The sequence below is a fragment of the Rhinolophus hipposideros genome, assembly GCF_964194185.1.
Source record: "Rhinolophus hipposideros genome assembly, chromosome: 16".
In the NCBI taxonomy this organism is placed as follows: domain Eukaryota; kingdom Metazoa; phylum Chordata; class Mammalia; order Chiroptera; family Rhinolophidae; genus Rhinolophus; species Rhinolophus hipposideros.
In genome coordinates, this window is record NC_138062.1 from 38932403 (window position 1) to 38954139 (window position 21737).

A 21737-nucleotide genomic window follows, 5' to 3' on the forward strand; every position below is an offset into this window, starting at 1 on the left:
GCAAAGAAATGGAGTAGCTTAGTACTTGTCTATGCATCTGAGTATCGGTACAAGTTGGGGGTGTATGTGTTGCAGGCTCAGGGACATTTGTGTGCAAAACAGAAGCTGTCTCTGAGAGTCTGTGAGGAGTCTCAACTGGCTTCCTCTATGGTCTGGGGATTTCCTAGGTCCTGCTAGGGATGGGGGGCGGAGGCAGCACCCCAGAACAAAGTAGGGGCCAGGAGAAATAAAGAGACGGGCTGGAAGACTGAGGGAAGGCCATGGCAGGGAGCTTGTTTGCTTTGTTCACTTGGTAACTCCAGCGCCCAGAACAGTGACTAGCTTGTTGTAGATTCTCAATATATGCTTGCTAAATTAATGAATGAAGAAAGAAAGGTAGGATTGATGAGAAACTAGGAGAGAAGGAGGAACAAGGTGAGTGATCCCTGGCTGGGGCTCCTCACCGAGTTCGCCCTAGAGCTGCCATTCAAACCCCTGTTGCCCTGGCAACTCTGTCTCTTGGTAACTTGAAAGTAGTGTCGTTGCCAGGAAACCCAGGGGCACTGGCGGAACTGAGATTTCCTGGGCTTTTTCTCTCCCTCTGAGACTAGAACTCAGCTCCACAACATCCCCCAATACACCCACTCAAACAGCCGGTACCCCCACACTCCTACACACATACACACACACACACACACACACACACACACACACACACACACACCATGGCATCTCTGCATATGTGCCACTTCCAGAATCCTCATCACCCACATGCTCACAGCCCTATCCTATCCTGACACAAAGCATCCCACACACATTCTCTCCCACATTCACGCCCCCACACCCTTCCCTTGAACACCACCAGAACACACTGATACAACAATATCATTGCCAACACACACACACACACACACACACACACATTTCTTTTCAGCTGCACCCAGTAGTGATACCTGTATCACACAGTTACATACACAGGAGCATGTTGAACACAGCCCCATCTCAGGTCCTTTGTATTTGCTGTTCTGCCTAGAGAACTCAGCTCCCAGATATCCCTGGACTCATTTTCCCACTCCATTTAGGTCTCTGCTCAAATATCACTTACTCAGGCTTTCCCTGACCACCTATGTAAAATCACATACCCTTTACTCTTTAACTGGTTATCTGTCTTTATTTATCTTCAAATAAGTTATCACTTCCAACATTATGTATTTATTTTATTGCTTCTCTCCTCACTTGAATGTCACTGCAGGGTCCCTAGCTCTTAGAAGAGCACCTGGCACACAGTAGGTGCTCATAAATGTAGGCTGGGTGAGTACATTGGAAGAGAAGCAGGTGTTTGGAATAGCTCTCATACAAACAGTATTTCTTTCTCTCACTTCTCAGAACCCTGTCTTTATGTCCTGACAGAAGTATGTGTAACACAGAGGAGCTCCCTGGAGAAGGGAGGACTGATGCGTGAGGGAATGGGGAAGTGGACAGCTCAGGGTCAGTCTGTGCTTCTCTCTCGCTTATCAACATCCTTAGTTAAATCATTTAACAAATATTTATTGAGCACCCACTGTGTTCCAGGCCCTGTTCATGGCACTGGGAACTCAACAGTGAACAGGTGACAAAGTCTCTGTCTGAGCTGACATCCTAGTGAGGGAGAAGATAATGACCACTAAGCATAAAGAAATTTAAATAGTCTATGAGCAGATGTTAAGTGCACGCAAAAACGTTTGCACAGGGAATGGAAGTGGGGGGGCAATTATTTGTTTTTTATGCAATTTTGAATAGGGTGTTAGGGACAGACCTCAAAGAGGGGTTGACAGTTGAGAAAAGGCTTGAAGGAGGTGAGGGAATGAACCGTGCTGATATGTAAGAGAAGAACATTCCAGGTTGAAGCACCTGCACATGCAAACGACCTGAGGCATTGGGAGAACTTTGGCTTTTCCGTAGAGTGCCATGGGGATCCACAAGTGGGTTTGAGCGGAGGATGGATGTGGTCTCACATTCTAAGCTGGAGCTCAGTTTTGGTCGAGTTGAGTTCGAGATGCCGTGAGACCCACAGGGACACGTCGAGAAAGCTTTTGTATATGTGCTGCCGAAGCGAGCACATGTGCTGCCGCAGTGAGCACGAGAAAGCTTTTGAATGAGCAAGTCCATCTTAGTTTGGGTTGTCTATCTAAGATTGTTTATCCTGGGAAGGGGTGTGGACAAGGCTCGGTCTGCTGTCACCATCCTTTCTAGCAGGCCCAGACCCTTCTCCGTGTCCTGCAGCCCCAATGTCACATTTTCTTGGCCCGCTTAACATCAGCACCGTGGACAGCACCAACAGGGCTGGTCGAGGTGCTGTCCGCCGTGCTGAAACGTTGCTTCCTTCCTGGCCCGCGTGGAGGCAGCTGTGAGACAGCAGGGACCACGCGGCTCAGGGGTGCGCGCCCTGGAAATAGGAGCTATGGTCGTAAAGCAGGGGACTCCATGATTCTGTCCCTCCTCTGCCTTCAGCCTTTTCATGCTCCCCTCTCATTCCCTGTGACCCACAGTCAGGCCCACCACCTCCCCCTCTCTCATTCTGCTTCAGCCACACAGGTCTCCACGTCCCTGGATATAACAGGCACGCTCCCCCCTCAAGGCCTTCATGCTTGTTCTTTCCTCTGCCTGAAATGCTCCTCCCCTCACTTTAGTATAGGTATTTTCATGCCTCCCTTCTTCCTCTCCTTCACACTTGAGTATCATCTCCTCAGAAAGAACTTTCTTGATCACCCTCTTTAAATTGCAAACTGTGTTTCCATACCGCAGTTGTCCTCTTGTCTTCTCTAACTTGAGTTTTCTCCTTATCACTTATCAACACCTAACCTAGCAGAGATTTCAATCCCTGACCTAAATCTTTGATCCTAGAGTTTGGAATTCAGAAATTTTCAGATTTTCAAAAGGTACTATGGTATAAATATCGTATTGTATAACACGCTGGCTGGGACCTAGGATAACATCTCAAAATCAAACACTTTTTATCTTTAATGAAACATAAGACTATTCACATCAAGTTAAGTAAAGAAAGCTATAATAACCTCATGTCAGTTCAGGTCAGTTTTTTGCCATAAATAGTTATGAAAAAAATGTTTGGTTTTCAGAGCTTTCTGAAATTTGGAACTGTGGCTCAAGCTTATGTATCTTGTTCACTGTATTCTACACATTAGAATGTGGGCCGGAATTTGTGTCTGTTCTGTTCACTGCTACAGATCCTGTGTCTAACTACCCAGCACATGGCACACAGTAGGTGCTCCATAGTGTTTGTTGAATGAATTAATGAATGAATATGGGGAAAAGGAAAGCAGCCTCCCCTTTTCTGCTCCCCGGATGACTCTATACCCAAATGTCCTGTCTGAAGCCCCTCAGAGCCATGTGGGGGATGTCGGTGGCTTCCTGCTCCTCCTACTCTCCCTGGTTTCTGCTGGGTCCTCTGCATAACCTCACAATCAGAACCCTTGCTTTCATCCATGCAGCCAGGGGTTTGGCTTGGAGGTTCCGACTGCTCTCAGCATTGCCCTCACTATCAGGACGCTCAGAGTTCCTTCACTCTATTCTCGGTGCTCTCTGCACCCTGGCCACGGTCAGAAACAGGTCAGCTGCCTGGGGAAGACAGTCTGTGAGGCCCCTCACCATGGGTTTGTGTGCCTTACGTATGGCTTGACATGAAGAAACAAGGGCACAGAGAGGTTAATTAATTTTCCTGAAGCCAAGTAACATAGAGGCAAGATTTAAATTCAAGTTGCTGGTTCCACAGCCCCACACTGTCTTTCCACAATCGCCCTTAGATACACTGTGACAATACGCGTACACCCACACCCAGCCTCACCAACACCTAGACCCGCAATTAAAGTCCTCCACACTCCACCACCCAGGAGAGGAAGGCAGGTGGCCAAACTTCTGTTACAAATAGGTCTTTATTAAAGATGAGGAGGGGGCAGGAAAAGGAGGCAGAGTTTCCTCTACCCACTGCCTTTGGCTGCCCCGAGGTTGGGGAGCCCTGTCTGCTCTACCCATGTCCCCCTAGGTGGCACATCTGCATGAGGCTGAGGCATAGGGGGCAGTGTGAAGGACAGGGGTGGGTTCCAAGAAAAAAAAGTCCTTTCCTACAGCCCTAATAAATAACAGAGGGTTTGGGGGGGCCTGGGTACAGGCAAGGGGAGACAATACTCTGAACCTCCAAACCTCTAAACTTGATACACCCTGCATATGTAGGGAGTTAGGAGGGACTGGGTGAGAGGGTACACATGGGGAAGGGACGGAGAGGGGAAGAGAGTGCCCCGAGGACCCTGCCATGGAGGGAGCCTGCCTTCCACCGTCTGGTGGGATTTGATTCTGAGGAGGACCTGATGACAAAGGACAACTCCATTTCCCTTCTCAATTTTGCACATGCTTAGACATGGGCGGTCCCCCATTGGCTGGAATCATACCCACCCACCCAGCCTACCAATTCTGAAAACCAAGGACTCCTATTGGTTGTTCAGACACAGAACACTGGCTGAAGTTGCCCTCTTGTCTGAGGATTCTAAGAGTGAGGGGGACTCCCATTGGCTGGAGTAAACTCCTTTTGATTGGACTTCAGAGAACTGGAGGCTCCCATTAGCTGGGCAATGGCCAATGCGGTCAGGATTTGGACCTTACAAGGGCAATCCTAGGAGGTGATGGCCCAGCTCCCAGTTATGCCCACTTGGATGTCCCAGAGGGCAAGAGAAGCAGGGGCTCCCCCAAATGTCTTCCCAGCCATCCTCTGATGTCTGGGCCTGGCTGGTTTGGGGACAGGGGGCTTTGGCACTCACACGACACATGCACGCAACACACACACACACACACACACACACACACACACACTGCAGGGAAAAACTGGAGATTGGGCAGATACTGGGTGGGTGGTGGGACCTCACAGCAGGTGGTCACGGCTAGCAAACAGGTAAGGGCTGAAGTTGTCTCGGTGGAAGGGGGAGGGATAGAGTCCACTAAGGGTGTACAGGTCCCGAAGTAGGGGCGTGGGCAGCAGCAGCTTCCGGCCACGTCCACCACCTCCACCTGGTCCTCCAGGCCCAGGAGAGGAGGGTGAGGGACCTTGGCTGGGGGTCGGTGCTGGCAGGGGCAGGGGCAGCGGCAGAGGCGTTGGCTCAGACCTCAGTCGAGGGCGGGGCACACGGGGCGACGAACACATGGCTGGAGCCCTGGAGGACACGCAGCTGGGGATCAGGTGGCCACGGCGGGTACAGTTCTGCGGCTCTGGGGGACAGGGGTCAGAAGTCAGGGGATCAGACAGCTTGGAAGGAGGTGAGACCTTTGTGGCAGTAACTGCCCTCTGGAAGTCCCCTCATTTATCCCCCCATTCCCTCGACACTCACTGGATGGGGTGAGCCGTGCCGGTGTCGAATGCGGCCTGCAGGCCTCGGGTTCCTGAGACAAAGAGGCAGAGGGATGGGGCTAGCGGCCCCCTGGGCCCTGCTGGCCACAGCGTGAGGGGCTCATTGAGCAGAGAGCCCGATGGAATATAACCAGGATATTCTCAGGATTAACCATGTCCCCTTGGCAGAAAGAGAGGGGGCACACCCTTCTATTCTGTGGGACTGTCCTCTAGGACCTATGTCCACAGAGACCAGCCATCCGCCCACCTCCCTGTGGCCCTGAGACCCCCCCACCTCTTGCCTGACTCCCTGCCTCCTTGGTCCCATTCCACCCACTACCATCTCCAGCCGGGAGCAGCCCTCGGCCCCCCTTACCTGGGCCACACTTAACTTTTCGAGGGGGCTGTCCATGGTGGGAGCTTGGCCCAGGTCCTCCCAGGGGGAGAGCCTTCGGCTGGAAGGCGGACGGCTCTGAAAGTTGTGTACGACGCAGGTGACCTGGGACAGGAGAGAGGAGTGTTGAGGTTCAAGATAATAAGATAGGAGTGGTATAAATACCATCCCCATTCTTCAGATAAGGAAACTGAGGCTCAGGTTTTCAAAGACAAGTAACATTTTTATGGTGCTTACTGTGTGCTAGGCTTACTGTTCTTTCCACTTTAATTGGTAGCTACTATTATTATTTATTTCACAGAATCAGGACTAGGATCAAGCAAGTAAAGCTGAATTTTGTAAGGGCAGGCTTGAGTCCTGACTTTATTTAAATTGTTTATGTTTTTTACATGAATTTTGATTTTTGAAAAATGTTTCATTAAAATATTATTTATCTGGATTAGTGAATGTTTTAGCACCTCCTTAAATTATACACTCAAAGTGAATGCCTTACTCGCCTCACTCTGATCTCAGTTCTGTCATTCCATTTCACAGGTGAGAACATCGAGGCAAGGTAAGGTTAAAGGTCTCCTCCAACATCACACAGTCCACACCCTTCCCCATCATGTGGCCCTGCCCCTTGGGTCAGAGAGCTGATGGAGGGTCTCCCATTCTGGGATGGGTGCAAAGGGGGCTCACCAGAAAGGTGGCAATAGCTGCCCCAGTCAGGAAGCCGGCCAGCACGTCAGACCAGTGGTTGCGGTACTCCGCCACGCGGACCACGCCCACCAGGAAGGCGGGGCACAGCAGGGCCAGGCAGAGTGAGGGTTTGACCAAGCGGGAGCCCTTCACGCGGAACACCAGTGTCACGTACATCTGCGGGAGCCAGACAGGTCAGGGGACACAGGCGGCACAGCTGCCGAACCCAAGTAGCCCCTGCTTTGCAGACTACGGGGCATGGCCAGAATCCCCAGGATCAGTAGTAGGGCTGGAGGATGTGGTCAGCGGCTCCAGGGAACACAGCGTGGGGGGGGGGGGACCGACAGTAGTTCAGGGGATGGAGTCGTGGATTCCCAGTGGACCTTGCAGGGCTGGGGGTGTGGCCAGATCACTAAAGGGCAGTAAAGAGGTCTGGGGCCGGGTGTCCGAGGGACCAGTCACAGATGGGGAAAGACACTTGCTGGGCTAGGGTGTGGCTACAGAACCAGAGGGTGGAGTTAGGGCCCAAGGGGCAGGTCCAGGAACTCCAGGACTTGGGGTCCCCAAATCCCAGGCAACCACTGACGGTTAGAAGCTAGACTCAGACGCCAGAAAAAGAAGTCAAAGCAATAGGGGGTGCATCAGGGAAAAGCAGGGGAGTCAGGAAGTCCTACCACAGTGCAGTCAAGGGTGTAGCCTGGAAAATAATGGGCGAGGACAAAGGTGGGGAGCACGAGGGCTCTAGGGGACAGAGTTGAAAGTCCACTCGCCCAGTCTCCCAGCCAATATCCGGGGCCTGTAGCACCCTGGGGACATGGCTAAGCTCCAAGGACTTCATCCTTGTCCCACAGGGTGGAGCCAACAGGCTCCATCGGGCGTGACATTAGTGGGTCAGGAGGTGTGGCCAGACACGAAGAGGCGCGGTCAAGAACAGCAATAGTCAGACCCTGGAGCTCAACCAGGGTCTGAAGGGAGGAGTGAGGAGCTCAGAGCTTTCCTGGGTAGACTCTGCCTTAGGGGCACAGTCACAGCTCCAGGGAGGAATCGGAGGCTCCAGCCCAGGGGGCCTCCTGCCGTCTGGCCGCTCCCCACCACCGCGCTCCCATTTCGGGGCTCACCGCAGTGTAGGTGACCGCATAGGCACAAAGGGCGGCGTCCTTGCAGGGGAAGGCGCGGCGTGCAGCAGCCACCAGGCTGGGGCTGCCGGCGCAGGCACCCTGGTCAGTGACAAAGCGGTCGGGTCCTGGCCGGTCAGGCGAGGGCGGTGGGCAGCCCAGGGCCGTGTAGTTGGGGCGGCACACGGACAGGAAGTGCGGCGTGGGGTTGCCGGTCACTACCTGCCCGGCATTGGCGAAGATAGTTGTGGTGAAGAGGCCGAAGGAGTAGACCCCTGAGGATGGAGTGGGAGAAGGGGTTCATGGTGAGGGCTGATGCCCCTGTGGCCCTCCTCCTGTGAAACCCCTTATGGCTTTTCTGGGCCCTGTCTCTTTGTTCTTGTGACTGCCATTAAAGCACCTGGGACTCCCCTTAATGCTATAACCCATTATAGCTGGGCCACCATGATGACATTCTGGGTCTCTTGCCTCTGTCCCTCTGGGATTACCACTATGTCAGGAGTGGGCCCTCCCCTGTGACCCCATTATACTGGGCTGGGACCCCTCAACAGCATTACATCAGGATTGGGCTCATGCCTGGGACCTCCTAGGGCCACCCTGATGGCATTTCTGGGCCTCATATTCTTGCTCTGGACTTGCTATTACTGAGTTGACCACTTTTCCTCTGGATCACCAATAAGCCAGAGCTGGATCTCCAGCCCTGTGCCACAGGGACCACCATTTCGGATGAGCTATGCCCCCTCCGCTACCCCATGGCCACCTATTGTGGCTGGGACTACATTTAGAGCACAGTTGAGGTGTTATCTCCCAAGAGCCCCATGGTATTTGACATGCACCTGTGGCCCCCTTTTCTGACCAAGATTTTCCTTGTGGCAATTTGGGACCCTCCTCTTACAGTTGCTGTCATGGTTAGCTTAGGCCCCACCCATGTCCCTAAAACCTCCATTAATATCTGGCCTGAGCCTAAGTACCTCCTTGCCCTGAAGGCACCATCATGGCAATTGTAGGCACTTGTCCCCCTGGAATTCTGACTATCTTTGTGTGGCTGACCCCTGGCCCTGTCACTCACCCAGGAAGCGAACCAGCCTCCTCAGTGGGGGACTGAAGCGGCAGCAGGCCCCAGACACGATGGTGCTCTCCCCAATGACGGGTATGGCTGAGGGGGGTGCAGGGAAAAAGGCACGTGCCAGCTCCCCCAGCAGGATCTGTGGGTGAGACCAAGACAGGGTCTTCCTAGCCTTCAAGCCCAGCCCTCTACTTACCTCCCCCTGGCCCTCCTGCCTCCTGGGGGGTCCTCCCACAGTCTACCAAGGCTACCCTCAATCTCACCGTGAGGATGGGTCCTGCAGTGACCAGGGCATAGATAAGTGCAGGAGGCGCTCGGCTGGCAGCCTCAGGCCCTGGATAGGGCTTGGCGTAGGTACTGTCATAGCAGAAGAAACCCTGGCTGTGCACAGGGAAGGTATCCGTGAACTCCAAGCGGTAAGCAAGCAGAACCACCACACCCAGCAGCACTGACTGCCGCCCAGCCAGCAGGGAGAGAGAGATGGAGAGAGACACAGAGAGAAGAGCGAGGGTCAGGCCTGAGTTGAGGACATGGACAGAGAGACGCATACAAACATGGAGAGGGAGAAAGGTGGGGAAGAGGGGAGAGAGAGTGATCAAAATGGAAGTAAATAAAAAAGTGAGAAAAACAGAGAAGTAGGGAAGGAGGTGAGAGAAGGATCAGGGTCTGGGAGACACAAAAAAGAGATGGAGACGGAAACAGAAAGAGAAGACAGAAGTGGAGGGGAAAGGAGAAAAGAGGGAAGAGAAGGAGAAAGAGAAAGAGCAAAAGCAAAGAAGAGAAAGAGAAGGGACTAGAATGGTAGAATAGAGAGAAGAGAGAGGAGATGGGATGGGGCAGAGAGAGTGAGGACACAGCTGGAACCATACCAGAAAGAGATACAGAGACAGTGGGTGGCAGGGTGACAGATCACCAGGGAAAGAAATACTACTACTAGTAGAACTAGCTACCGCAGGTATAACCCTTAATGTAGGCAGGGTGTCATGCTAAACCTCTTCTGTGAATGAATACATTTTACCTTCATAATAGCCCTAGGAGAGAGGACTTCTGCTCATTTGACAGAAGAGGAAACTGAGGCTCAGGAGGATATGTGAGGTGCCCCAGAGTTTCTCAGTAAGGATGGGCAGAGCAGGATTGGAACCCCGAAAGGGCCACTTCTGAATGCAAGCTCATAACTACATCTCAAGAGAATGGCAACAGCATTCATTCCCCAGGGAGATAGGGAGTGAGAGATCAGGGAGAGAGAAGGCAGGACTGCAGCCAGAGAGATGAAAAAATAGGTCCAGGTAGGGACCTTGTCAAGATAAGGGAGACTGAGGTTGGGCAGAGAGGGGACAGGAAGACAGGTACACCCCCTTCCCACTGAGAGTCTAAAGAAGGTACCCAGCTCCTCACCTCCACGAAGACAAAGCAGGGGATGATGGAGAAACTCCTCTTCAGCTGAGGCCTCCCTCCAGCCATGGTGAATGCCCAGGCCTGTGGAGGTGGGGAGGGAGTGGGGTGGCACGGGTGGGCCTAGGGGGTGGCTCAGGTCACTGGCCCAAGTGGAGCCCTCTGGCCACACCGTGACCCCACGGAGGACTACCAAGGAGCTCTGGCTCCACTCCTTGGGCCTTCTGGCCATGCCGCTGCATATCCAGGTTTTGGCCCTGCCCCTGCCCATTGGAGGCACCGGCCTTCCCTGACACAATCCACTCAGCTCAACCTGTGTGGGGTGGTGTTGGGAGGAACCCCAGAGATTCTCTAGTGGTCTTCGCCCCTACAGCCTACATAGGACATTCCGACCCCATACCTTTAAGAGGGCCTCTCCACCTAACCAAGCAGTTCCCCTCCCCCTGGCCTTTAGAAGAGACTTCTCCAGCTTAATGGGGATCCCTCCCCCATGGAGAAGGATACATTTATAAGGGTCCTCACCCCCACCAGTTTTTAGGGGACCCCAACCTCTTTCTCCACATGCTTTACAGGGGACACCATGTTCCATGTCCTCCACCTCTGCTAGGCCCCTCCCCGGAGCCCCTTCTCCCATGGCTCACAGGGGCCTCTCTCCTATCTTTATGGTTCATGGCTGATGGCCAGGCCCTCCTTCTCTCCCAGCTGCCTTCCTCTCCTCTACCTCTTTCCAGCCCATCTGCCTCCCTGTATCACTGGGGGGTTATCTTCCCACCACATGCTCCCCCCGACACCCCAGCACTGAACAGCTAAGAGTCACACCTGCTTGACCCATTCTCCCAGCCTGGCCTCACCTGTAAAAGGGCCCTATGGCTTCCCACAGGCTGCTGCCACACCCACGGACTCACAGCTGCTCCTCGTGGCCAGTAGGGCAGGGATGGTCACCCCCATTGCACAGATGTGGAAACTGAGGCCCAGGCAGATGGGGGTAGGCACTCTGGGTGCAGTGCTCAATCCACAAGGCTTGCTCTGTGGTGTGACATGTGGGGTGAGGGTCGCTAGAGGTCACAGATGTCCACCTGGCCATGGCCCCCTCACCCTCAGAGACACAATCATCCACACTGGAACCTCCAGAGTATACAACTCAGCCACAGGCTCTATCCCAACCCTCTCCCCCGCCACCACCATGGCCCAGCATTCATCTATCCCACCAACATGGATCAAGTGCCTGCTGGGTTCCAGGCACTGTGCTGGGTGCCAGTCTTTTGGTGAACAAGACAGGCCCTCTCATTCAGACAAGTGTCCACCACTCACCACACACAGAACTGCACATTCACACACACACAGCACAGTGTGCACATGGCCTGTCACAGACACCCACACAGATCAAACAACTCCCCCATACACCTACAGTCACAGGGATATACAGGAGGTCCTCCACACAGCTCAGAGCTCCATACACAGCCCCACAAGAGCCCTTACCTCACCACCATCAGGGCCGTGGACTCAGGATTACCAACACACGTAAGAGTCACATCACAAAGAGTCACCATACACAACAGGGGTGACAGAACCAGTCACAGTGTCACACCCCCAATTCAGTGACAACCACACACATTACCAGTTCTTGTCCACATTGACAGCCATTGGAGAGACGCGGTGTCACCCACAACCACAGCCACACGGCCACATGACATAGGCATGGACCATGACAGACTCACACACAGAGCCACACAACCACACAAGAAAGGTGCATGATCACAGCCACACACTAGAACGCAAAAATGGCCCCACCACACCATCAGAAAGAACACACAACAGCAGCCACACAATGACAGTCATATGCACACAACCATACAGACACCAAGACATCCACACAATCACAGTGATAGCAGTCACAATGACACAGCCACACACACACCACCAGAGTCATACCCACGACGACAGCCACACAATGACAGCCACAGAAGACAGACACACACACCACACGGACACTCTAGAAGCCACACAATGACAGCTATACAGACATACAACGACGGTTACACAACCACACAGTGACACATAATGACAACCACACAGTCACAGTCACCCTAATAACCACGGCTTGGCTTCTCAAGCCCAGGGTCCCCTCCTTACACTCCCCTCCCCCATCCTGGTCCCCAAGCTCCAGTTCACCGCCTCCTCTTCCGCTCCCCACGCTGTACCCGCAGGGGACCCGACCCGCAGGAACTGAACCCGGGCCAGACGGACAGACCGAGGGTCGAGGATCTAAAACCAGCGAGAGAAGGTACAGGGGACGCCCCAAGCTCCTCCTTCTCACCGGGTCGGGACTGCTGCCGCCTGAGCCCCGGCTCCGCCTAGACGTCACCGGCGCGGCGGGACCGACAGACTGATGGCTGGCCTGGAAGGCGGGCGGGCGCACAGATGGAGATGCTGTCCACCCCGCTCCGCGCCGCGCAGACTCCGCGGCGGGGTGAGAGGCGGGGCCTCCCGGAGCCTTATTTGCATAACACCGTGGGCGGGGACTCGCTACGTTTCATTAGCATGATTTAGGGCGGGGCTTCGGTTGCTCTTTGGGGAGCGGCGTGTTAGAATTGGGAGAGAATGAAGGATGGAGATGGAGAGGGAAGACCCTGGGTGAGAGGAGGCGCTGAGGGAAAGAGGAGGGCAGAAGGTCAGAGCGTGATTCTGGGCTGCGACGCTCCCTCTCTGGGCCTCAGTTTCCCCATTTGGGCAGTAGGCGCAGCAGGCCAAATCTCCAAGGCCCCCCAGAAATGAAGACTGGTGGCTAGTGTGAAAGAGCCTGTCTAGCCACTCATATCCGGACAGACTAACCCTTGACCTTGTCATATACTAATCTGGCCCCACACTGTCCCCTGACCCTAGGTCCACACATGCTGAACAACCCCTGGGGTCTCTGCACCCTCCCTAGCGCTGAGGAGTAAACAGGAGGGGGTGATTCTCAGGCACAGGAAGCAGCAGGAACAACAGTCCACAGGTGGAGGAGGGTCTCAGCTAGTTTATTTTCTCTCTGGAAGGGTCTTCAGGGGGAGCAGTCCCGGCTGCTCAGGCTGTGGAGAAGAGAGGGTGGGTAAGGGCCAGGCCTGGTCCAGTGGACCCCAGGGTTGGGGGTCAGGATGCATGCAGGGGCCCAGTTTGGGAGCTGGGAGGGTCCACTGTGTGAGATTCCAGGGCTGCCCAGGAGGGTAAAAGGAGGTAGGGCAGGGGAGGGGGGATGGAGAGAGGGCAGGGGAGGACCCACACCAGGTGGGAAGGAGGGTCTCTTGCTGAATGGTGGCTGGGCAGGGTCCTGGTCGGAATCGGAGTCCGAGTCCGAGTCCCAGGAGCGGAGAGGAGGGTTCAGGCATCGGTGCCCCTTGTAGCCTGCAGAAGCGACAGGTGCCATTCTGGCCCTCCATGCACAAACCTTGAATGTGACCCTTGAGTGACGTGTGACTATGGTCCAGTGTCCCTTGATCACATCCTTTGAATGTGACTTAGTGTGACACCATAGTATGACCTCAACAACCCCTGAATTTTACCCCTTAAAAAAGGGGTAAATTGATCCTTAAAAATAAAAATCCTAGTGGCCCTGAGTGACCCACGCATGAAACCTCCAGGGACTCCTTAGAATGTGACCCAAGAATAAGACCCAACAGACGTGCCCCCCAAATATGGCCTTGAACATGACCTCCATGTATGAAGCTGGAGAATGACCCCCCACACCCTGGAGCATGGCTCAGCCCCCCTCACCCCTGAGGCTTGCAGCCCTGGGGCGGACCCCCGAGGACATGATGAGGCCATCAAAGGAGTTCTGCAGCACATGCACAGCAGACCTGTGGGGAGATGGGGAGCTGGGGGCCCCTGGTGACTCTGGACTGCTTGGGGCTGGGGCAGGGGGGCTGTTGGCAGGGCAGGGGAGGGGTGGAGTCCTGGTTGGAGAGAGAGGTCTGGAATCAGATGGGTTCCAGGTTCTGATAGTAACTGCTTGATGTGATTGGGGGCATGGCAGATGAGGGTTGGGGTTAGAGGTCACAGTGGGAACTGGGCATCACCATATGTCACTCAGCTCCTTCTGGAGGTCATTCCTCCAGGAGCCATTGCCTCCTGGTGGTATCTCCTCTGTCTCTGGCCAGTTGGATGTCTCACACTCCTGCTTCTTCATCTTGGTCAGGACCTGGAGCCCACAGTGGGGTGCGGGGGCGATGAGAGAAGAGCAGTAGTAACAATAATGAGGATCGTGCAAGGTGACCATTACGTGGTACTTATTACATGTCAGGCTGCCCTCAAAGGGCTTAACACTCAGTTCATGCAGTTATCCCTTCATGTAGGGATGTGTTGTTATACTCATTACACAGATGAGGAACTGAGGCCCAGAGACATGAAGAAACTTGCCCAGTCACACAGCAGTAAGTGGGAGAGCTGAGATTTGAGCCCAGGCATTCTGGCTCCAGTCCCATGATGGAGGCCTGCAGAGATCCCCACACCCCTACTTCATGCAGGGTCCTGATTCTCCCCTCTCACCTTGCGGCACTTCACCTGGGTCTTCTGCATCTTTTGGATGTTCACCAGGTTCTCAGTGATCTCCTCCTCCTGGGCCTCTGTGGGGGGAGGGGACTCAGGGGGGCCAGGGCACAAAAGGACACCCCCGCCTCGGGGCTGTGGGCTCCAGGCACTCACGGAGCTTCTGATAGATGAAAGTCACCTCCTCCCGTACCAGCTCCAGCTCCTCCCACAGGAACTTCTTGCTGAGGAGACAGTGTAGCCTAGACCCCCCAGTCCCTGCCCAGCCCCCTCCTGGCTTCCCATTTGCCCACTGGCCTCCCCAAGCTTCCTCCACCTCCCATGTTCCCACCTCCTCCTGACCTCCATTCTCCCATTTCCTTAGCTTCACATTGCTTGGCCTTCATCTCCCCAGCCTCTGCCCCCATAAACGTCTCCACCCCCCAGCTTCCTGATACCCTGGCCTCCCACCCCATCCCACCTCAAGCTTCCTGTCTTCCCTGCCTTCTAGCTTTCTAGTCTCTCTTCCTCTCTCTCTCTTCCTGTCTCTCTCTCTCTCTCTCTCTCTCTCTCTCTCTCTCTCTCTCTCTCTCTCTCACACACACACACACACACACACACACACACCCTCCTGTCTTCCCCTCCCGTCCCTTCCTCTTGTCCCTCAAGCCTTCCATGGTCCCTCACCCCCCTTACTCAGACCTCCCCCATTTCCCCCATCCTGGCCTCCCTTCCCACCCGCAGCCTCCGGGTTGCCTGCCTGGCAGCGCCCACCTATCTCGGATCTCCTGGGCAAGCAGCTGCAGGCAGCGGGTGGTGCGGGCCCGCTGCACCTCCTCACTATCACGCAGGGTCTTCTGCAGCCCCTGCAGGCCTTGAGCCAGAGCCCCATACAGCTCCTGCTGTCCCTGCTCCACGCCCCACTTGTGTCCCTCCTTTTCTGTCTGGTGGCTTGTGGGGCTCAGCACTTCTGCAGAAAAGGTGGGAACTTGACTGAGCCCCAACTACACCCTGAACCTAGATTTGAACCCACCTTGCCCTAGCCTGGCCAGATTCCAAACCTGAATCCAGACTCACCCACTTCTCTCACCCTGACCCAGCTGACCCCAACTGCCTCCAGCCTGACCTTGACCGTTAGCCAGTTCTCACCTTCAAGCTGCTGGATCTTGATTTGCTGCAGGCAACTCTCCTTCTCCAACATGGTCACTGAGTGGTTTAGGAACTCGAAAGCCTGTGGGAGAGTTCAGGCCTGGGAATGGGAGGGGGAGTGGAGGACAGGGACAAAGGTTTCGGGGGCAGGGATGACTGAGGAAGCTCACCTTGGTCTGGGCCTGTAGCTGGCTCTTGAGTGACTCTAGTTCACATTGAAGGAGCTTCTGGGTGTCAGAAATCATCATGGTGGACTTAACTGTGAGCAGAGGTGAGGGTCAGCCGTGCTGGGGGTGCGGCAGGGGCAAGGTTAGGGCAGAGGTCAGAAGAGGCTCAGGTAGGGGTAAAGGGGTAAAGATCAGGAACAGGCATCCACCGAGGCTGAGGTAGAGGCAGGAGAAGGGGTCAGGCAGGTCAGGGACAAGGATGGTGGGCAAGGTCAGGGGCACGAGTCAGCTGATGCTGGGGCAGGGATGAGTGGCAGCAATGGTGGAGTTCTGCAGAGGCTGGGGCAGAGATTGGAAGTAGGAACCGGCAGGTGTTCCACCCATAGTCTTGTTGGGAGAGAGGGTTCTCACCTTTGACTTTGGAAGAACTGGTCTCCAGCGGCTTCTAGGGAATGGGGATATGAGGGCAGTAGAAATTCATCCCTGGGCTGCCTCCTTGCTCACCCCAAACCAGTGTTGGGGTTTACACGTGTTGTTGGGTCTGCTGAGTTATGGGTATCCCAGACCCTGAGAGCAGACAAAGCTGCCTCCAGGCCAGGCAGGCACCTCCCCTGGACTGCACATGCTCAGAAGCGCACTTGTGTGGCTTGCCCCCTACATGTGTAGGTCTGTGAGCTGTCCATGACAGCATGCACCTGCAAAGCCCTGTCTCTGGCCTGGGCTCTGGAAATGGCTCTCCTCCTTAGGCACAAATGACATTGATGATGTCTGCAGGTAGCGCCAATAGCGTGCGACACATAATTACACATGGTTGTCAAAACACAATCACAGCCACACACACAACTTCAGACACATCCATGCACTTTAAGCTGTAAGACCCAGGGCATCCACTCAAGCTCATCTCAGACACACAGGCAGTTACACCCAGAGACAATCACAGACTCGACCCCACTAGACACACAATTGCACATCCATTCCATTCATTCCCTCATCCATTAAAACATGTTCAGTGAGGGCCTGCTGAGCACTGGGAGCCGTTCTGGGTGCTGAAGGCACACACGGTACAGGGGTTCTTGAGAAGGACCTCCCTGCCCCCACAACACCCTCCGAGCCCCACAGCAGTAGATTGCAGTGAATCACGAAGGGGTTTCCCAGGCGGGGGTGACCTTAGTGATGCTGTGATGCTTCTTCACAAGGTCCTGGTCATTACAGCACTCCTGTGAGTCTGGGTTGGGGAAGGGGAGAGAGCCACGCGACTGAGGCCCCGAGTCCCTTCCTGTCCTCCAGTCTGTACTCGTCACTGTGTTCTCTGAAGCAGCTGGCCCCAAGGTCTCTGGTTCCAGGGTCCTGAACCAGTGAATTGTATAGTCCAAAGTCTTGTCTGAGGAAGCGCCTGAGGATGGGTGGATGAGGGTTTCCTGAAGGCCAGCCCAGAGCACTCCAGCCCCTCCCAACTCCTCTGCCTTGGGGCAGCCCCTCAACAAACCCCAGTACTTGTCACACTTCCCGTTAGCAAGCAAACACGAGTTGGAGGGTGAGGGAGATGAGCAGTAGCAGGGCACAGAGTAGTCAGTGTCCCGGGATAGGCCAGTCAGAAGAGGGTCACTTCAAACAGAGAGGACACGGGCTGCAGAAACCAGACCCCATGTCCAACACTCCCAGACTCTCCCCTCCTAACACCCCAGAGAGGCCTCAGCCCTGAACACAGGGCTTCCCAGTTACTGGTAGAAGCTCGATGAAAGATGATCCCAGCCCCAGGTTTGGGTTGGGCAGTGAGAAGGACCCAGAAGGCTTCACAGGAGAAAGCGAGGGGCTTAAAAGGGAAAAAAGAGCCTAAAAGATAAAAAGGATCTTAACATTGGGCCCTATAGGAAGGGCGTTCTTGGCAGGAAATAGCATGTGCAAAAGCTTGGAAGTATGGAACCATGGGCTGGAATTTACTGTATCAGTAAATTCAGGATGGCTGGAGGCAGAGTCCAAGAGGAAGCAACAGGAGGTTAGCAGGGCAGCTCAAGCAAGGTACTGAAAACCAAGCAGGGGAGTTTGAACCTAGCTCCCCAGGTAAATAGGAGCCATAGTGTGTGACTAGGAGAGGCAGGGCATAGCTATTCAATAAATAATAGTTGAATTGAGGCCCAGGCCTGTGGTAGGTGAGGCTGGGAACGGGAAAGAACTCAGCTCTGGGTCTCATATCCAAATCCCCTGTCCTTCCAGTGTAGTCAGAGCTGGCAGATGGAGACATCTGGGGCAGGGCTGTTTGGAAAAATTGCCAGGTGAAAGGCATCTTGCCCTGGGTCACACAGCCCAAAAAGCCATGCTCTAGGCCTTTCCGTTCTTCTGCCTTTGCTCAGCCCTCCGGTGTCCTTCCTCTGCTCAGTCTTCCCAAGAGACTCCTACACACCCTCCATAACCCTACTCAGCATCTCCTCTGTAAAAACTTCCTTAATCCTTTTTAAGTTCATATTTTCTGAGCACCTCACTAAGTGCTGGGCACCACGCTCAGAACTCATTGGGTCCTGACACCCCCTCTGTGATGTACGAGTTATTCTTTTGTCTGAAATAATCTAGTGTACCTTTTCAAGAGTCACTGGAGGCCCTCTAGCAGGATGGCCTGGGTTCAAATCCTATCTCTGCCCCTTCTCAGCTGTGTGATGTTGGAAGAGTTACTGAACTTCTCCATGCCTCAGTGTCCCTAACTATAAAAATAAGCTGTCGTACTACCACCTTATTGGGTTGTTGTGACTAAGTAAATTAATCCATGTCAGTGCCTGACATACAGTAATGGGAAGCTCAGTGTCTGTCCTTGAATATCACGCTAAGTATTTGGGACCTGGGGATCGTAGGAGCCCTAGAAGGCTTATAAGGACGCAATTCTGAGTGCCAACTGCAGGCAGATCCGCAGTGGAGGCCCCCTCCTCCCCCCACATCAGATGTTCCTCCCGAAGTCCTTTCCGGCAGAATTCTTGGGGGAAAGGGTCGGGGTCATTAGCCTGGGCCCCGCCCCTTCGGGCCTTTAATCCTGCGCCCTCCAGGCTTCCGACTCCCTTTCACCTCTACCTACCACATACCACCTGCTCATGCTCTCCCATCAGGGATCTCGAAGCCAGTCCCCAGCTGTGATGCTGAAATTTGATCTCAAGGGACACCACCGCTTTAAAATGCATGGAGCCCAAGGATAGAGTCACAGAGAGGGGTGCGGTTGGCATTTTAGCTCCGCCCCCGCTGATGCAGTTGACGGCTTCATTGGCGTCTTCCTCTTCCGCAGATCTTGGAAGCCGCCGTGTAATTGGGTAAAATCTCTGTGAGGCGGGATTTCAGGCTGGTTTCTGCTAATTGATTAGTCAATTACTAAGAGGGCGGTACAGGAGGGGGCAGATTACGATTGGATTGGCTTCCGGTTTAGCTGGGGGGCGGGACGAGTTCTGGGTCCCACGAGGGAAGGTGTCGGAGAAGTCCGCGGGAGTGAGGTACCGAGCCCAGTCAGCCTGGCCCGGGAGATCCGGCCCCGGCGTTTCTGGTCTCGGATTCCTGGGTGCTGCGGGTTGAGGTCTGGATTCCTACTGGTGGGGTCGGTGTCTTCGAGATGAGATTCGGGGTTTCCCAGGATTAGATAGGGTTTCGGGGGTTGCTTTGGGGAGTTTCATAAGCGATATCTGAGATCTTGTTACGGGAGCGGGAGTCTTTGTTGATAGAACTGGGTCCCCGGGGTGATATTGGGAGTCACTGGCATGATCTCTGAAGACCTAGGGCTACGAACTTGGGCTGCTGGGGCTGAACTTTGGGGATCTCGGAGGTGGCGTGGATATTGGGGTCCAGAGAGCCTGAGATCTTGAGAACCTACATTTGGAGAGATGGGGTCGATGTTTGTTGCAGGACTACTCTGGTTCTTCCCCACCCCTTTTCCTGAGCTGCTATCCCTGCATCTCTGCTGGATTGGCCGCGACACCGGCCTTGAGCCGGCTCACAGGGTCTGAAAGCCAAAGGTAAAGCTCTGAGCCACCGGTGCCTCTTTCCCAGGCCTGCAAGATGGAGGAAGGCGGGAACCTGGGAAGTCTGACTAAGGTGGTCCATCTACTGGTCTTGTCTGGGGCCTGGGGTATGCAAATGTGGGTGACCTTCGTCTCAGGTAGGGACCCTCGGCCTATACATCATGGGTACCCGGAATGGGGACAGGAGTGAAATGGGGACCTGGAGTATCCTGACAGGTGTGTGGTCCCTTCCACCCACAGGCTTCCTTCTTTTCCGAGGCCTTCCCCGACATACCTTCGGCCTTGTGCAGAGTAAACTCTTCCCTTTCTACTTTCACATCTCCATGGGCTGTGCCTTCGTCAACTTCTGCATCTTGGTTCCACAGCACACCTGGGCTCAACTCACATTCTGGGAGGCCAGCCAGGTATTTGGGCTTGGGCTTCACTACCCTCGTTCCCAGGACCCCACTGAGCACCTATGGCTCAAAGGCTACACCTTTGTGAAAATTAAACAAACTGCTGCTTCTTCCTGGTGGATACAAAGCTGGGCTCTGGATACCTCTGAGCAGTACACAGCTTGCACAACCATCCCAAGCAGCCCTGTTTATCCCCCAGTGTGTCTCTGCTGGTTGCTGCTCCCTCTCCTCCCTCTGGCTGGGCCTGCTGCCAAGCTGAGGTGACTCAGCTGGGCTAGGGCACTGACCCCAGCTCACTGTTTAAAAACCAGCCTGACTGGGAATTTACAGTCCCACCTCCCGCACCCCCCATCCACATATTTTTCCCAGCCACAAAGCAAGGGACCATTTCTACATCTTGTATTTCTCTCTCTTGCCCTCCCTCTGCCCCCATTATGTGGGCGGGTGAGGCCTGACAACAGGGGTTTCAAGAATAATCCTACAGAGACAAGAGAGGATTATGGGTAACCGGAACTTTAAAAACTTTATTCACTCCCTGAGGGCCAGATGTCAGCTTCTGGGGTCTTGGCTGGGGCCACAGAGTAGACAGGCTATCTTAGGCTCTGTTTTGAGGTAACAAGTGGACAGTTACAGTGCTCTGTCCCCATTTGGGGAAGAGAGGTTCTGTCCTGAAATATCCTCAGTTTGGGGGAACAGGAGGAGACAGGCTATGTTCTGGAAACTTCAGTGTGGGTATCAGAGTAGAGGAGGCTCAGGTTTTTGGGGGAGATAGAGGAGATGGTGATGGAGTCTTTTCTGCCGGTTTCAGGGTAGGAGAGCTGGAGTTTTGGGTAGGGCCCCTAGTCTGGATTTAGGGAAGGAGAGGGAGACCTGGCTTTGACCTAACGCTGTCTCCCATCTTTCTCTGGGCTTTGAGGATGCAAAAGTACCCTCTGGAGGGCCCCTCCTGCCTCCCAGGCATGGCTCACCTTGTCCTCCCACCGCCCCCACCAGCTCTGCCTGCTGCTCCTGAGCCTCATGCTGGCCACCATCAATGCCCGCTGGCTGGAGCCCCGCACCACAGCTGCCATGTGGGCCCTGCAGACTGTGGAGAAGAAGCGGGGCCTGGGTGGGGAGGTGCCAGGTCGCCACCAGGACCCTGACCCCTACCGCCAGCTACGGGCGCAGGACCCCAAGTACAATGCCCTCCGCCAGACGTTCTTCCGCTACCATGGCCTGTCCTCCATTTGCAATCTGGGCTGCCTCCTGAGCAATGGGCTCTGTCTCGCTGGCCTCGCCCTGGGCCTCAGGAGCCTCTAGCACCTACTGCCTCTCTGTCCCTGCTGGGAACCCAAATGGCAATAAACCCTTCTTTGGAAACGGCTGCTATCATTTTTCTCCAACTGGGAAACGGTGAAGGGTAGTCAAAGGTGGAGCTGAGGGCCTCTGTTTCCACATTCACAAGGGATCATGATTTGGAGTGTTAGCTATTGCAGCCCCTAAGCTCTTCTTATAATGGTGCCCATTTGTTGAGCACCTGCTGTATGCCAGGCATGGAGCTAA

The 21737-nt window shown here is 54.5% G+C and overlaps 3 protein-coding genes across 11 annotated transcripts; 1 reads left to right on the forward strand and 2 right to left on the reverse strand.

Moving 5' to 3' along the window:
- Positions 1-3889: 3889 nt before the first annotated feature.
- On the reverse strand, positions 3890-12454 carry PLPPR2 (phospholipid phosphatase related 2). 2 transcript variants are annotated; one of them, XM_081077491.1, is made up of 10 exons: positions 12313-12454; positions 10847-11021; positions 9999-10079; positions 8867-9055; positions 8607-8742; positions 7541-7812; positions 6423-6599; positions 5743-5849; positions 5352-5403; positions 3890-5232 (listed from the first exon to the last, which is right to left on the reverse strand). In XM_081077491.1, the coding sequence occupies exons 3-10, from the start codon at positions 10062-10064 to the stop codon at positions 5200-5202; spliced, it is 1032 nt and encodes a 343-aa protein (XP_080933617.1). In that variant the 5' UTR covers positions 10065-10079; positions 10847-11021; positions 12313-12454; the 3' UTR covers positions 3890-5199. The 2 variants fall into 2 exon arrangements, with proteins under 2 accessions (XP_080933617.1, XP_080933616.1); XM_081077490.1 differs by having other exon boundaries at positions 5727-5849; positions 12313-12452.
- Positions 12455-12996: 542 nt separating this feature from the next.
- CCDC159 (coiled-coil domain containing 159) lies at positions 12997-19017 on the reverse strand (the record flags this gene model as incomplete). Of its 2 annotated transcripts, XM_081077592.1 has the most annotated exons (12): positions 12997-13063; positions 13257-13376; positions 13746-13828; positions 14048-14169; positions 14517-14593; positions 14673-14740; positions 15270-15465; positions 15645-15726; positions 15815-15903; positions 16223-16256; positions 16978-17204; positions 18873-19017. In XM_081077592.1, the coding sequence occupies 12 exons, from the start codon at positions 19015-19017 to the stop codon at positions 13059-13061; spliced, it is 1248 nt and encodes a 415-aa protein (XP_080933718.1). In that variant the 3' UTR covers positions 12997-13058. The 2 variants fall into 2 exon arrangements, with proteins under 2 accessions (XP_080933718.1, XP_080933719.1); XM_081077593.1 differs by lacking the exon at positions 13746-13828.
- On the forward strand, positions 18979-21551 carry TMEM205 (transmembrane protein 205). 7 transcript variants are annotated; one of them, XM_081077597.1, is made up of 4 exons: positions 18979-19101; positions 19685-19937; positions 20041-20204; positions 21189-21551. In XM_081077597.1, exons 2-4 carry the CDS (start codon positions 19838-19840, stop codon positions 21492-21494), a joined length of 570 nt encoding a protein of 189 aa, XP_080933723.1. In that variant the 5' UTR covers positions 18979-19101; positions 19685-19837; the 3' UTR covers positions 21495-21551. The 7 variants fall into 7 exon arrangements, with proteins under 7 accessions (XP_080933723.1, XP_080933726.1, XP_080933725.1 ...); XM_081077600.1 differs by having other exon boundaries at positions 19027-19101; positions 19829-19937; XM_081077599.1 differs by lacking the exon at positions 18979-19101 and adding an exon at positions 19217-19278 and having other exon boundaries at positions 19829-19937.
- The last annotated feature ends 186 nt before the right edge of the window (positions 21552-21737 follow it).

Bases quoted from the DNA above. Each gene is read 5' to 3' on its own strand.
- TMEM205 (XM_081077597.1), top strand. From the start codon at position 19,838: ATGGAGGAAGGCGGGAACCTGGGAAGTCTGACTAAGGTGGTCCATCTA. The intron at 19,938-20,040 runs GTAGGGACCCTC...TTCCACCCACAG, and splicing joins GTGGGTGACCTTCGTCTCAG to GCTTCCTTCTTTTCCGAGGC. The intron at 20,205-21,188 runs GTATTTGGGCTT...CGCCCCCACCAG, and splicing joins CATTCTGGGAGGCCAGCCAG to CTCTGCCTGCTGCTCCTGAG.
- PLPPR2 (XM_081077490.1), bottom strand. From the start codon at position 10,064: ATGGCTGGAGGGAGGCCTCAGCTGAAGAGGAGTTTCTCCATCATCCCC. The intron at 8,743-8,866 runs GTGAGATTGAGG...TCTCACCCACAG, and splicing joins CTGCAGGACCCATCCTCACG to ATCCTGCTGGGGGAGCTGGC. The intron at 5,850-6,422 runs GTGAGCCCCCTT...CTCCTGTCCCAG, and splicing joins CAGCTATTGCCACCTTTCTG to GTCACCTGCGTCGTACACAA.